The sequence below is a fragment of the Pagrus major genome, chromosome 6 (assembly GCF_040436345.1).
Source record: "Pagrus major chromosome 6, Pma_NU_1.0".
Lineage (NCBI taxonomy): Eukaryota > Metazoa > Chordata > Actinopteri > Spariformes > Sparidae > Pagrus > Pagrus major.
In genome coordinates this window covers 16387220-16402708 of record NC_133220.1, presented here as the reverse complement: position 1 = coordinate 16402708, position 15489 = coordinate 16387220, and the positions used below count along the sequence as shown (strand labels likewise).

Sequence of the window (15489 nt, the reverse complement as noted above, 5' to 3'; positions counted from 1 at the left end):
GCTGTAATTGATTCACACGTTTATTATCTGCAGATTAGGCACGCTGCCAAGGATTTGCCACTGGAAGAAGAGCACTGAGAACTTGGACGTGGCTATTTAGATTTTCTAAAACTGCTGTCAAGAGCTGCATTTTGCAAAACATGACCTCACTGTCACTTGACACCGGTATCATTTACAGTGCATGGGTTTGGCTTACATGAAGTGAATTAGCCAGTAATTACGCAAATTAACCTGACTGACATGGCGGATCTGAACACAGCCATTTGACTTATGTCAGCAAATCCACGATAATGAGGCGATTTATTTGTACATTAATTGTATTTAAGAGCCTTGGATATCCTAGTTTTCAACTCAGTCAATCGCGATGAGCCTTGTCGCTCTAAAACTCCTCCCTCTCGTTTCAGTGACATGTCTGAGCAGCGAATCAATGAGCTCAAGCTGTTTTGACTCAAATATTGGCTCAGTTCCACCATCCCCCTCTGAGCTCTGAGCATCAAACCGTCACACACTTTAACTGACTTACTGTAACCTGTGTCTGAGTGCAGGAGGATGTGAAGACTCCTGACACTGTATGACTAATTTATGTATGAGGGCCTTATGAAATCACTGTACCTGCAGAGACCTTTCTCTGGACTGAGGTGTGAGGCGGCTATCTCAGATTGAACTGAGCATAAAATGGTGCAAGTTTGATGAGATGAATGATATGACTTTTTCACATGTATGGTACAAATGCAGCTGGAGCCAAGTTAGCTTATTTTAGCACAAATACTGGGGACAGTGGGCCTGGTTCTGTTTAAATCCTAGAAAGCTCGCTAATAAACACTTTACATCTGTTTAAACGGTGCAGTAGAAACATAAAGTTGTGGTTTGACAAGTGGTTATGTGCCGGACCATTTCTTGGAGCGGGGACGTAACTAATGATGGAATGTAACTAAGTACATTTTCTCAATTACAGAGCTTAATTACAATTTTGAGATACTTTTAGTTACAAGTTACTTTGTATATTGTATGCTGCATCAGAGCCAAAGTGTATTTTTGAGCAAAATGATCTTATCGCCAATCAGATTTAAAAAAAAAATGGTTTTGGGCTCTTTTGAAAGTATGAAGTTTGAGGTTTGAACACACTAAATTATGTTTTATTTTACTCGCATGGATCTTTTTAATGCAAATGTAAGCATGCAGATGACCTGTAACTAATAACAATATCATTGAAAATGAACACTAAACATGCAAACCATTCTAACCCTGATTCCCCTTGTTTCCAGTCTTTATGCTAAGCTAGGCTAACTGTCTTCTCGTCTAACTCGTAGCAAGAAAGCATGTATATTCCCAGAATATTCCCTGTAAATAACCACAATCATTGTCTGAGCAAAACAACATATTTGCAAATAATCTTTTTACCATGTAAGGTGTAAATAAATGGCTCAAAAAGTTAACCAGAGAGCCGTCAAACTCTTGCTGATTTCAGCAGATTTAGCAGGAACATATGTGAAAGGCTGTGAGTCCATAAGGGTTAACACTGGAATTGGGCTTTAGCATCTACATAGCATTGGCTGACCAGAGTAATCAGCGAAGGGGGTGCGGTCCATGATGTCGACCAACTTGTATAAGTCACATAGGAACAAAATGCTACAAGGCATATTGTCCCTGTTTTGAATCTGGAATTGGGAGTAAACATCTGTCGAAAACAGCATGATCTGGTCTTTGGAGAACTGGAAATCTACATGATTTGATACACGACCGCCCTCGTGTCCCGGGGCAAGACAGAATAATCCCTCAAGCTGCATGAGGCGCAGCTGCAGAACAGGCTGGAGCTGCTCCTGAAGCTTGTGTAGGAAAACTTTCAAGCTTTTCAGAGGTGTTTGTAATCATGTGAAATATGGCAATATATAATATATACCTGTTCTGAGCTCATTAATATTCTTAGTCTTGCAAATGTGGAGTTGGTGATTGTATATGGTTCTTAATTAGCGCTGAATAGCTCTAGCTCACACATTGACTGAAGAGAAATGATAAAAAAAAATTTAAAAAATGTGATGTAGATGTGCCACATGTTGTCTCCTATGTTCTTGTTGAAGGACTTTACAACCAAACTGAGTGTGAAGCTTACAGTGATGGGACCATCTGTCTGCTGCAGTGCAATCTGTCAAACTCATCTTCTGCAATTTTGAGTGTTGACCTCAGGGTGCATCAGCCGCAGCAGGAGTGACGTAAAACACACTGAGATCAAACTCATCTCTATTCATTCATAAACCACTGCGACACACAACACACAGCCACTATACAAACATCAAAAACATACTCATGACATCCAAGCAGGAAATAAAGACAACTTCTCAAAGACAGTTATCTCTCCCATGGGATTCAATAGACTTCAGTCAACCATAAAGCTTCTTCACATACTGAAGAATATATCTGCTTTCCACATTAATCCAAACCCAAGAGCCAGAGTAGATATTATTGTCCCTCAGTGATAGTTTCTCACAGATTATTCAAGCTCTAGTATGTCTACTGAGCTACTAAAGTCTGTAATACTGAACTGTCTATCTGACCAAACACCACTCCATACATGTACAGTGCTTATACAGTAGAGGATTAACAGATTACCATATTATCCATATGAACATGTCATATCTAGGTCGCCATATAGTTATTGTCTTAATAAAACAACAAATAAGACTGGGATACGGAAAAGATTAAAATAAATCAGCACTTACAGTAAAGGGCTGTTTCAAAGAGTTGATGGCAAAAGTAAAAAAAAGGACCATGTCCAAATATTACATTAAAAAAGTTACTTTTAAAATCACAACCGACTAATGAGCACAATTTCAATCAATATCCAAACCTTTTATTTGCATTTTTGTGGCCAGTAAGGCTGATAATCTGATCACAAACAGGCCAATGAAAACCCTGACATACAGACAAAAAAAAACCTCTGCAGCAGGCAGCAGAGAGGTCACCATGACCAAACAAATATTTTAGAGACCGCTTACCTGATCATTCGAGAAAACATTAGGTATTTTAATGTAGATTCAGCGATAATAAATTAAATTGTTAGTTGCAGCCCTTCTTCAATTAATGTTGGGTGGTTTATAACAATGTATTTTATTTCTTAAACTGATCACATATTTTGTAGTTTAAAGTACAAGAAGCATTTTGGTCGTGACACCAAAATTCCTGTCATACAATCAATCCAGGTAATCACACACATACACACACGTGAACTCGAGCCTGCTCACACACCTGATTCAGGCCACTGTTATGGCCTACACTGTTCGTCCAACACACGCACAAGCAACGTCTTTCCTCCCCGTCTACCTCCTTCTCTATCTGTCACTCACCGGCCTTCCCCTCCTCCTCCTTCTCGGACCTCATGTCCTCCTCGGCACAGGCTCCACTCGGCTCCACTGTCAACTGTGGTGTGAGCTCTCATAGCAGGTGAAAAAAAAGTGAAAACAGTCACAGACCAGTGCACACACCATTCAAACCAACGCACACAATGCACCACCACAGCAGGGCCGCTCCCAGCCCTGCTTGCTGAGGCTCCACCCAGACAGGTTACCAGGAAGTCGTCCCCTGAGAGCCACTCAGCTGCATTTCCTGCTCCTTTTCTTTCTGCCTTTCCTCTGTTTGTGCCTCTTTTTCTCTCCCACTCTCTGTGTACCTGTTTAAGTGACACGCCTTGTGGCAGTGAAGACAAATTTCACCCCACGCCCACTCCTGCTTTTCATCTTTCCCCCCCTAGTAGTGTACAGACGAGGCGGGGGAGGGGGAGGGGAAAACAAGCTGCACCCCAGGCCTCAGGTGGTGAACCAGGTGAGTTGGTGGAGCTCTCACTCCACCTGATGGCCGAGAGCTAGCAGAGGACAGTGTGCAATTATGCTCATCGACTGAACAGAGAACAATAAGCCCCTCTGTGCACAGGCTATGCCCCCCCCTTTTGAGCCCTCAATGCCTTTGTAGCCTACATGAGTTTAGATTACACACTTCCTGAATGTGAATGCATGTTTTAGCCGCAGAAGGCAGGAATGTAAACTCTGAATAAAAATGCTGCGAGTGTCAATACCAACGCCTCCTCAAAAAATGGATCACGGTTAAGAGATACAAAGTTTATGCTTCTAACCAAACTGCTTTAGCTCGACACACTGAGATCGTCTTATTAATAACAGCTCTCACATGTTTTCTCCAGCTCTCCAGGGATGTTTGCACTTTTGGACTTTTCTTCTGCCTGCTGCTGAGTAAGGACAGTCTTGTTGAGGTGGGAACTCGAGCGCGTTGCAGAGTAAATAAAGTTAAGGCTGGTTCACTTTGTCTGGCACGCCTGAAACCCTCAGGCTGGTACAGGTGGTAACGAGAAAACAGATAGGGCGACAGCTGAATTAATTCAGGCTGGAGAGCTCGGCCGGATATAAACTTATAATGGAATTTTTGGTTTACCAGCACTTGAGTAACATAACTAGCATACTAAAGCACAAGTCATGCATGGGTGTGGGAGAGTTAAAGGAGACATATAATGCTCATTTTCAGGTTAATCGTTTTATTTTGGTTTATTATTAGAATAGATTTACATGCTTTAATGCTCAAGAAACATATCAGTTTTCTCATACAGTAGCACTGTATTCCCCCTCTGTCTGAATCGCTCTGTTTTAGCTCCTGTCTCTTTAAGTCTTTAAGCCCTCTTTATGTTAATGTTGCAAATGCTAGCTGGCTAACGTTAGGGCAGTACAGTATGCAAGGCGCTGACGCAACACCGATACCGTGCGATACCAACTGCGGTTTACTATTGGCTCACAAACCTGGTTAGAACCCGGAACCAGCCATCAGAATTCTGACACTGACATAAACAAAACAATCATTTTGGACCCGACAAACATTGTAAAGTTATTCCTTCACAATCATAATACTGTTTTTGAGGAAAAGATTTACTTTTATTCTCCACCTTTCTACAAGCTCTGTAAATGTAATATTTTACATAAAATATCAATGTAACCTTTAAAACCTCTTGCATTTAAAAGATGGGACATCGGTTCAGAGCAAGCGTGCCATTTGTCCTGCCTGTCAGAGGTTGACGCTCAGTGTTTTAGCTCGGTCCAAAGAGCAGATGTGCTCTAACCAGATACTTGTCACATGAGGCAATGGATCTGTCAATCACACGCTGACACCTCAAGGATTTCTGCCAGGCTCATTCCTCTCTGACTGATCAGAGCTGAGACAAAAGATTGAAACGATAACTCTCGTTATAGTGGATACAATTAACACCTCATTAGAAGGTGAATATGTGCTTATTTCTGCGATGGCCTTCACTGAAATATTACAGCCACAAAATCCCATAGAGCCAGATCATTAGATCTGTTACATCTGCTAATTATACCCACTTAGATTCAAGCTGAACTGAATCCAGCTGCTTTTTTACCCGTCGGAAGAGTTACAGCGTTTTACATGAATAGGAAAATTCTGACCAGATGTGGCACATAATAATGTAATTCCAAGGTCATGCTGTAGCCTGCCTCTCAGCTACACTGAATCTTATTCACGGCATTGCTTTTATCCTGACAGTTCTTCAGTCTGAAATTTTCCACTCCTCAGTGTCCTTATTCTTCAGCTTAACTCCCTGTATCACTATGTCATTCATTTGCTTTGCTCACATTAAAGCCAGAAGAAATCCAAAAAGCCTTCTTCTCTCTCTTCCCTCTGCTGTATCGCTCTCCCCTCTCTCAGCTGCACACTGTTTGACCTGTCACTCTGCATTATCAGTGCTGGGGAGTGTAGATAGAGAGCCGGGACAGAGCAGCATTAAAATATTAGCTAGCCTTGAGAGAGAGGAGGAGGAGGGGGGAGAGGGAAAGGAGTGATGGGCAATAAAGAAGCAGAATGAGTGAGTGAGGTCACCACTGTCGCTGCCCATTGTTGATGGAAATGACATGAGGCTCGTCTAATAGCCGCTGAGCTCGTTTTGCCAGCTTCAAGGGGCCAGATAGGATGAAATTCTCTGCCTTGGTATCAGTGTGAGAACAATAAAGAGTAATGGCAGTCATTATAATGAGAAAAAAAACGAACACAAAGCTTATAGATTAAGCAACTACACATAGGATCAATAGACGTTATGGTCAATACCTTTTGTGGTGTGTATTATTACAGGCTGGTCAGTTTGATTACCACACAGGAGGGATCGAGAGCGACTATTATCCTGAGCCTCTTTAAAACATTTTATTTCTCACACTGATGACAGTGATTGGAGAAAATAAGTGGCCTGGCTACGATGCAATAATTGCACCTTACAACACAACTCTACTGCAGTAAACTTCAATAAAGCTCCATTCAAATTAAAGCAATTTGCAAAGTAAAATGCTTTTCTCTGGCAAGAAGTCAATCAAGCTTCACAGTCTGATGCCAACGCCTTTGCACTAAGCATTGGGTGACAAAATACGTTGTTTAGCTGCGATAAATCAAAGCCTGCATTGAACTGTAAGGCCCTCGTGGCCAGGTACCAAGAGCTGTTATCTGATTGTTCTCACACTCTCAGGTCTTTACTCCAGTGTTAACCTCCCAGTCAAGCTGACAGCTCTGTGTCTTTTAACTGCCAGGAAAAATCACTGTGCACACTTCCTGCTGTCACCAAGGCAACACCTTGTGTTTTTTTCGAGCAGTGCAGCCGTACCTTTGCCTAGCGAGCAATCTGGAGTGCCAAAGTCCATCAGGCTGGAAATCTCTGTCGGGTAGCACATGTCTGTCACCATCGTCTTCTGTCTGTGATGCACCGATGGATCTGCAAGGGAAAGAAATCAACAATTACATCAAATGTTTATTTTTTTTAAATGAACACTTCTTATTTATATTCACACGAGCAGCTTGTTAGCTTTAGCAGGCCTTTTAAATAAGTTGATTAATTCTGACACAATGTCTTGGCACACACAGCCTTTAGGAACGTTACAGATCTCTCCCACAAATTATAGAGGTTGTGATCAGCATTTCAAGGCAATAATTACACTCTCTGTATTAGTAATGATGCATGCTTGTCCTATTATTTTGCAATGCTCGGCTTACTTTTCACTCTTTTTTGCCGTACTCTAGATCAGTTTTTCTCCCATTTCACACCTTTTCCTTTTACTTCGTCTCTTCCCTCCTCAAATAAAAGCCTTCCATTCATGTGATTCCATTAGATTCCACTGACCCATTTTTGTGCTCTTCACATTTAGCTAATGACTCTGATCAAGGACTTCTGTGAGCTCCAGTGACTGAGGCTCATCTACTCAACATTTTCCCTGCTCTCACTTAATAATTTCTTGGCAGTTCAAGAAGAAAATGGAGTGATTGAACATATATCTCTTTGAAAAAAAAATCATCAATGTTCCTTTGTCCACTTTTCTAAATGTTTCACTTCCACACAGCATGAAAAAAGCTGTACAAAATGAGGTCCCTGCTGTACTAGGGAGTGGTTTCATACAGCAGACACCATAGAGTTGCAACATAAATGATTTCCCCTTGAAGAGGGCTTGAGAACCCGCTATTGATCGGAAATCTTCAAACTGAAAATAATTCGGCTGATCTTATACATCCTTCTGAGGCTGTAAATGTTAGATTTCATGCCAGATAAAGGCGTGACAGCACCTCTTCTATGTGCAAATGCAGTGTTTAACGAAGGGTTCGTACTGCTGTTTAAGCTCATTTCAAGCACTTTCATACAGCAGCCAACAAGGCCAACTTAACAAAACACATGCAAATTAAAAAAAAACCCTTCATCAATTTGACAACACATGCCCAGCATTCAGGAAACATGCTGCAGATACACACAACACAAACAAATACACAGGCATGCTGCGAATACACACAAAATAACACATAACTGAAAAACAAAGTGTTTCCGGAGGACATTGGTGCTGAACACGGCTAGGACACGCTTTTTGTTGCCAAAGTTTGTGTATTTGGTTGTTTTGTGTGTATTTGCAGAATGTTGCCTAAATGCTGCTCATCTGTTTTTTTGATAGAGATGTTTTCTTAAAGGGTCACTCCACCAGTTTTACACATTAATGTGTTCACAGGTCTTTGGGAGTGCTACTGCATATGAAAAAAGTAGTATAAAGCCTTTTGTGGCTGCAGAGGAAGCTGCCTGTGATCTAATAAATTGCCTCCAGTGATGTCACTTAGTGGCTAAGTTGCATTGTGGGTAATGTAGGCACCAGGTGTTGAAAAGCAGTCTACTGGTCTAGTATTGCACTCCTACAACAGTGTTGGACTCATTATGGAGAATTTTAAGAAAAAATATCAACCAGAACCGGAGATGTCACCCTTTTATTTCTTCTTCCTTTTCAAAGCCTGCTGCCTACATTACCCACAATTCAAATAAAGTTTACATAATTCCTTCCTGTAGACTATATTGTCACTTTGTTTATTTTACCAGCTGTTTGATTGTCTGTTCTGATCATGATTATTCAATGTTTGCTAATTTTGACACCAGGAAACAAAAACAAATATGACAACAGGATTGTTTAATTTCAAATGTTCAAAGATTTTATGATAATCTGATGAAACACTAGATTAAGATGAGAATCAAGCATTTCTTATGGAGTATATCCATTTTTCAAGCACTACATAATGGATAAAATTAAGCATTTTCAAGATCTGATACCAACGCTGTTAAATTAAATGTGTTTTTTAGTTTAACTTAGTTTAGATGAGCACAGCAAATGGCGTCTACCCTCAGGTGCCTTCTGAGTGGTACCATCTGCACAACCACTCTTCCTCAACAATGATCACAGCTTGCCTCCTAATCTGCATATTTTGACAGTTTCAATTTAATGACCGTATGGTATTTATCTAGATCACTGACCTTATCTACCTTCCTCCCGTCCTCCTGACCTGTCGATAACTGTTTAGGTGTTTTAAACTGACCTTTTCCTCAGTCTTTATTATGGAGATTGGACAGCGGGCTGGCTCTCACGCTGCTTTACTTAGCACCAACCATAATAAGAGCGATAGAGACAGAAAGGATGAGGCCGCTGGCAGTGCGACAAATTCACAGACCATCTATTCCAGCACTTAGTTGAGGTTGTCTGTGCTAAAATAAAAGATTTCAACACATAAATGAACGGCTTTAAATGGCTCGGGGAGCCATTCTTTAAAAATGTCAACACTCTTAAATTAGCAGCCTGTCAAATGAGAAAAAGAACAATTTACCTTATTTATTACAATGTATGGTGCTTACCCTCCTTCATCTGGACTCTTTCATTGGCTAAAATTATCTCCCATTCCCAAGGGTTTTTGATTAGCCAGGTGTCCATTGTATTTCAAGGGGTTTAACACCCTGTCATTGTGTCTGCGTCAGTGCTGTAAAGTATGTGAATGTGCACTATAGAGAGGTATATCCTGAGGACTGGGCAGTATATCTGCCACCTCATTTCTGCCTGGTCGAACCTCTGCTGTGAGAGGTCAAAGGTTATAGAAATGATGAGGCCAAGCTGTGCAGGCTGTGACAGAACTGACCAAACCAGGCAGCACAACAACAAGTTAATAACTGTGTGATCTCAACCAATGCAAAAACAATATTTTTTTGTTATGATTATTTCATAACTCATCATCTGAAATTATGTGATTGGCAACGTCAACTGAACTTAAGAAAATGTTTTCTGCTGATGTATCCTGTCCCTCTAGCCCAGAAGCCTCTGCTGGGACGAGCTGTTGGGTGTGTTTGACTGACAGTTGAGCTTGTGTTCTGATAATGTGAGCTGCTCTCTCAGAATGAACTAACAGTGAAATTGACGTGTCCCATTCTGTCAGACGGGAATATCTATCAGAATGGAGGCAGGTCACTTTGTACTACTCTATTTATATTGTCTTATCTCATGCATCTCAGCCAGAAATAAAGGGGTACCCTTAATAGTGTTTTTTCACAGAAAACATTTTGACTTGTCATAATAGGGGAGTCCCTGGTAATGTGTATTCTGACTCACTGGAAAAGCTTACCAGGACACTTTAATTAATAACATCATTGATGTTATTAATTAACAATGCTTTAAATTTCCCCTATAGCGGTTGATAAATTGCCTTCTCAATTCCACCTATGTTCTGTTCTCTGTTCGAACACTTGCTCTGATGTTAGACCTCTGCTTAAGATAATGTTGGGTGGAGCTATAAAGAAATCATATGAGGTCACCAGACTTCACACCTAGTGTGAGAAGATAAAGATGTAACTTTGCTACAACTATGTAGAGCTTATGGCAGGGAAACCTAACAACCACAAGGGGGAGACAAAAGTTCCACACAGCGACAGCGATATTTCAGATAATTCTCGTTGAATTAAATTAATTAAATGATCATGGGAACCATCTGCATGAATATTCTGTATAGAGTTTAACTTTTGTGAACTTTGGCTCGCACATTTGTGCCTTTCCAATAGCGGCCACACTTGACTGTGCTGAAATTTGAGTCACAAAAAGAGGAAGCTATCGTAGCTTAGCCTATGAGCTGTATTCCTCTTTTATTTTCCCTCCTCTGTTGGAATAAAAACTGCTCATCACATGAGGAGTGGTTTGCAATAGTGAACAAAATGCCAGATTGAAGTAAAAAGAACAGTAGAGAGAAAACAGCGAGACTCTAGGAACTACTGTGACTGACTGGCCGCGTTTATCGTTTATCTCGCTAGCCACCACCAGCCCAGCAAGTAGACTGTCGCTTAATAATATCACTTGTGTGGGTCTTCTACTGGTTGCTCATTTTGACCTGTATTTCCTGCCTTACTGTATGTTTTAAAGTTATATTCAACTGGTCGTTGATTTTTTCCTCAACCTCACAGAATAAGCCATTTCATTTGACAGAGTCATCGATGTGATTTTTAAGTGTATTTATTTAATCTGTGAGAGACTTGTGAGATGGGATAATAAGATGCACTGTTAACAAACTTGTTCTTGGTAACTACTGGATAGCTTGTGAGCCTGGATATCAGTCAGTGTCACAGTCATTCTGATGACAGGACAGCAACAGCACCATGTTATGCAGATATGATTTAAAAAAAACATTTTGTTTGGCTATATTTAAATAAGGTCTTTATCTACAGGGATGGATCACCAATGACACACCTGCTGGTGGATAAAGATGATTAAATGTAAATTTCCCACTTTTGTTTATCATTATTTCCACCAAAGAGAAAACAAGATATATCACATCTCTATTGCTGTAGCAAGAAATATGCATTTTTATTCCAGTTGGACTCATAACTGTGATTATAAATCTTTTAAAAATGTAAGAAGCTGCCCTTGCAAACGTCAGGGGAAAAAGAGAGCCCTGACAGCATCACAAGGGAAAACACCAACTAGTTATTAATGAGAATATGCTGAGCGTGTGTGACTGCAGAAACACCCCCAGGTGTGGTAGGAAGTCAGAGAGGCTATTCAAACATTGTGCACAACCTCCCTTCCCAACCAGCACTTGGCTCATGCATGGGGCATGATGGAAAGAGGAGACACACACTCGGTGGGAGTTGAAGAGGGCATTCAAGCAGAAATGGGAGGCAACTATCATGGCTGTGCAGACAGCTCATCACTGCCCACCCTCAGACAACCTTTAATTACACTGGCATTCAGACTGTCATGCAGGAAGCAGACATTCATTCTTGTATCAGTCATTGCACCAGAAAGGAGCAACACCATGCCACTGTGGAGACAGAACACCCTGAAACACAGTCCTGCTGAGTGCAATACCATAGCTACACCTATGTCCCACTTACTTACAATTTACAAGGCTGGAAACATGCTATTATCAGGCCATGGATTGTATATAACAGAGCCCCAGCTTTGAGAGGTGTTTGGCTCTCAGAGTGCCCCTTTCAGAACAAAAGGTCACTGTAGTGTTCTTGTTTCCACATATTCTCGACCACTAAAAGGTTTTTAGTCTTTGTTAGTTCGGAGAGGGGAGCTGTAGTGTTAATTGGGGGTTGTGGTGCAAATTAAAAATCAGCAGTTCAAAAAAGCCTCAGCAAAGATACTGAGGGGAATGTTTTTTCTTATGTGCTTATTTTATGTATTCAAAAAGGAGAGATGATAAAAAAAAACAAAGTAGTGGAACAAAAATGGGGTAAAAAGCTTGAGAAACATGGGGCCAAAAAAAGAAGTGTGATATTTTATGGGTAAAATGTTATAATCCTAAAATGTAAAGCCCTGAAGAATTCAACCATTTTCTTGGGTGCACAGTAATTATTTCCCGTTGGGATGACAATAACCATAGTGCTCAATTTTCTATTATTTCCTCTCATGCATTTAAATTGACACAACATAATGTAAGAAGAATTTGAAACGCTATCTAAATGGAATTTCACAGCATTGCAGACAGTGAATGAATTAACAAAGCTAAATGATGGGAAGTCTTTAGGGTTTTTAACCTTTGGCACAAGAGTGAGCCAGAAAACCTTGTCTGGTTACATAAGACAAAGGGATTGAGTTTGGATGAGATATTTAGTGTTTGAATATTTCACAAGGGGAGACCGCTCATCCGTGACACCAACGCTCAAAGGTCGCTTCTGCTATTATCAGGCACAGACACATGGGGCTCGTTCAAATCCCAGCATACAGAAGAATGCTGACAATGCACTCCAACAGCACTGGTGTCACTAACATGACACAGACAAATAAGTAGGAAATAAGTCTCCTTTATGATGGAGCTAGATATGACATTAGAAAAAAGTAACTTAGTACATTTACTCAAGTACTAAACTTAAAAGTACACCATGTAAGAATCTTTGTTTAAGACATTCAAAAATATGAAGAAACAACATTTTTCACTTAATGTCAAAGAGGTCTGTATTGTGTTGCAGAGATATCTACTCAAGTTATTTCAATACTTCAGTAACTAGTTACTTTGATGATTTATTTTGATTATACAAATAACAACAACAATACAACAAATAAATGATGATATGATGTAATATTAGAGATTAAGATAAAACTTTGTTGATCACCGAGGAGAAATTTACACGCTACAGGTAGAACTGCATAAAGTAGTCTAACGACCTTTACCAGCTTCAACATTAAAGTGATTAAAGTTTCCATGAAATAGCTTCTGGAGTGCTATTTGCTTTGGCATAGTTACATGTTTCTTATAAGAACAGGCACCTATAGGGATGGACTTTATGTGTTTTGGATAAAAAAAATTTCAGCCTCATCATAATTTGATCCATTCGTTCCAATAACATTTGGAAAGAAAAAATGCAATCCCCACTCAAGTTAGCCAAGTACTAAACTGGAAGTTAGCAAAATGAGCACTTTACTTTTGGTACTTCAAGTATATTTTGCTGCTATTACTTCCTGGTGTTTCCAAGTGGGAATATTGTTTTTTGTTTTTGTTTTCGGATTGTTTCTACCAACGACACAGGACAAAACGTGAGTTTATTCTTTCATTAAGTCTATAATGGAGATGTGAAAGCAGATAGAAAAGGTGCCAGGCTGCCAGCCTGACTGAATCACCCGTCAGTGTATATTTTCCCAGGAGATTTTGTGCCGGACAAAACTGAACAATCAATGGAGCAATCTGAACACCAATGGTTTTATTATTCTTAAGCCATCACATTATGCAATCCACATTTTGTTCATAATCATAAGTTAAAGCAAATAACTTGTCTATTGTCAGTTTAAGTTAAAATTTAAATGCATGGCTTTTAATTGTAAAAGAGTATTTCTACACTGTGGTATTGCTTCTTTTTCTTTAGTATGAGATTTGAGTAATTCTTCCACCTTTGAAAAAATGTAATTAAAATATTGTGTAAAACCAGAAAATGACAAATTGAAGGCACAGATTGTAAACATGTCAAAAAATTGTTTAACAACAGCGGTGAAATATTTCAGGGGAAAGCTGACTTAGTATTCAACACACTGTATACACCACAAGAAAAGCAGCAGATAAATTTCTCCTCTGGGATACACTGAAAGTGAAACTGTATGCTATATATCGAAGGTCGAGCTGTCACATCTCTATTACACAACCCAAACATGGAGCCAAAACACTGCGGCAAAATGCCATTCCTCTAACATTTTACTTTGCCTGGAGCTGAGAACTTACTGTCTATTAATCTGTGTTTATAATCATACGTGACACAGTGAATCAATACTCCCAGCGCTCACAGAACATTAGGCCTGAAAGGCTGCTCCAAGGCTGCTGTGATCCATAGCCTCTGGATGCTGTCTGTGTGCTGCCGTTAAGAGCACAACAGCAGTCTGCCCTGAAGAAACATGCGCAAAAAAAGCCCCTTCAGGGACACATCCATTACATCAACGAGGAGAAATTGCTTGAGGAAGATGAGTGTCCAGGGTGAGCGGTGTTATGGTTGGTGTTGTTCAACTGAACAGTCTGCGGTTTTGTTGCATCTCTTCCGCTCTAGAGATTAAATGAAGGAAGGGTTTTAAAAAGCAAAATGTATAGAGTTGGAGAATGCTAAGAGGACTCACAAACCTTGGTAAGATCTGCTCAGTGTTGTTAAAGTAGGGGAAGGGAAAACATACTCTTGCCATATCCACTTAATATCTCAGGATGTATCAGGCCTGTGCAAGGTTAGTAACAGTCAAGGAACTTTATATGTTCCTTTTTTATAAACGGTACTCTTTACTGGAGTACATTTTGGAGAAGGCAATCTACTTTTTACTTTGCTAATTTTGCCATTATACCTTCATTGCAAGTCTGCTCTGAATGTGGGAATTGGGGGTTGAGGGGGAGAGCATGTGAGGAGCACCTCTACTGTAGATGCCAAGTTTCCTGCTGCCTGGAAGAAAAAGGGGAACTGTCTGTCTTTTACCCACGAGTTATGTCATGTGTAAAATTTATTTTGATGTTATGATAATGACATTAACTTATCGTTTAGCTGGGGTGGTCTGTTTTGAGCTGTTCAATTGTTGTGCTTTACTGTCCTTCTTTCTGTGTAAGTAAAAACAAGCACAGCGCTTGTTTTCACCCAAAAGACATAAGCCTGGTTTCATCTGCAAGATGATGGAGGGTTTCTTTCATATTACAAAGTTCTAACAAAAACAATGAAAACATTTTTGTCAGAAGAAAATGGTATGATTATATAGTACAAAACTACACTCTGACAGATATCAACTGAAAGGAGACATTTGTGAGCGTTGCTATGAAGGCATATCATTTTTACTCAGCCTTATATATACATAGACAGGGGGACTTTTAAATAAAGTATCATTTGAATCCGTAATTCAGTATCGCATACAACACCTGCTCAAAACAGTATCAGCATTGCAGTGCTCAACCCTGTGATTAAACTGAGCTGTTGTTATGCTGAAACCAAAACAGCAGAAGGGCTCAAGAGGGCAAAAACTACCTCTGTTGATTATTCATAACAATACCATCAGGAAAACAAGGTTACAGGATGACGGCTAACCTTGGAGTCATAACGGGGTGATGTAGTAATGTATCGTCCCATATGACTGGTATCATGATCTTTACTGGCTGATGAATAATCACAGTGGGGCTGACCTGCCAAACAGGAATAGTAAAGGA

The 15489-nt window shown here is 40.1% G+C and overlaps 1 protein-coding gene across 1 annotated transcript in view; it reads right to left on the bottom strand.

The window, feature by feature from the left end:
• The window catches only part of kaznb (kazrin, periplakin interacting protein b), a 98188-nt gene that overhangs the window by 19587 nt on the left and 63112 nt on the right, over positions 1-15489 (bottom strand). The window contains exon 3 of the mRNA XM_073468463.1: positions 6659-6766. Within this exon, the coding sequence (XP_073324564.1) occupies positions 6659-6766 (108 nt within the window). The remainder of the gene's footprint in view (positions 1-6658; positions 6767-15489) is intronic.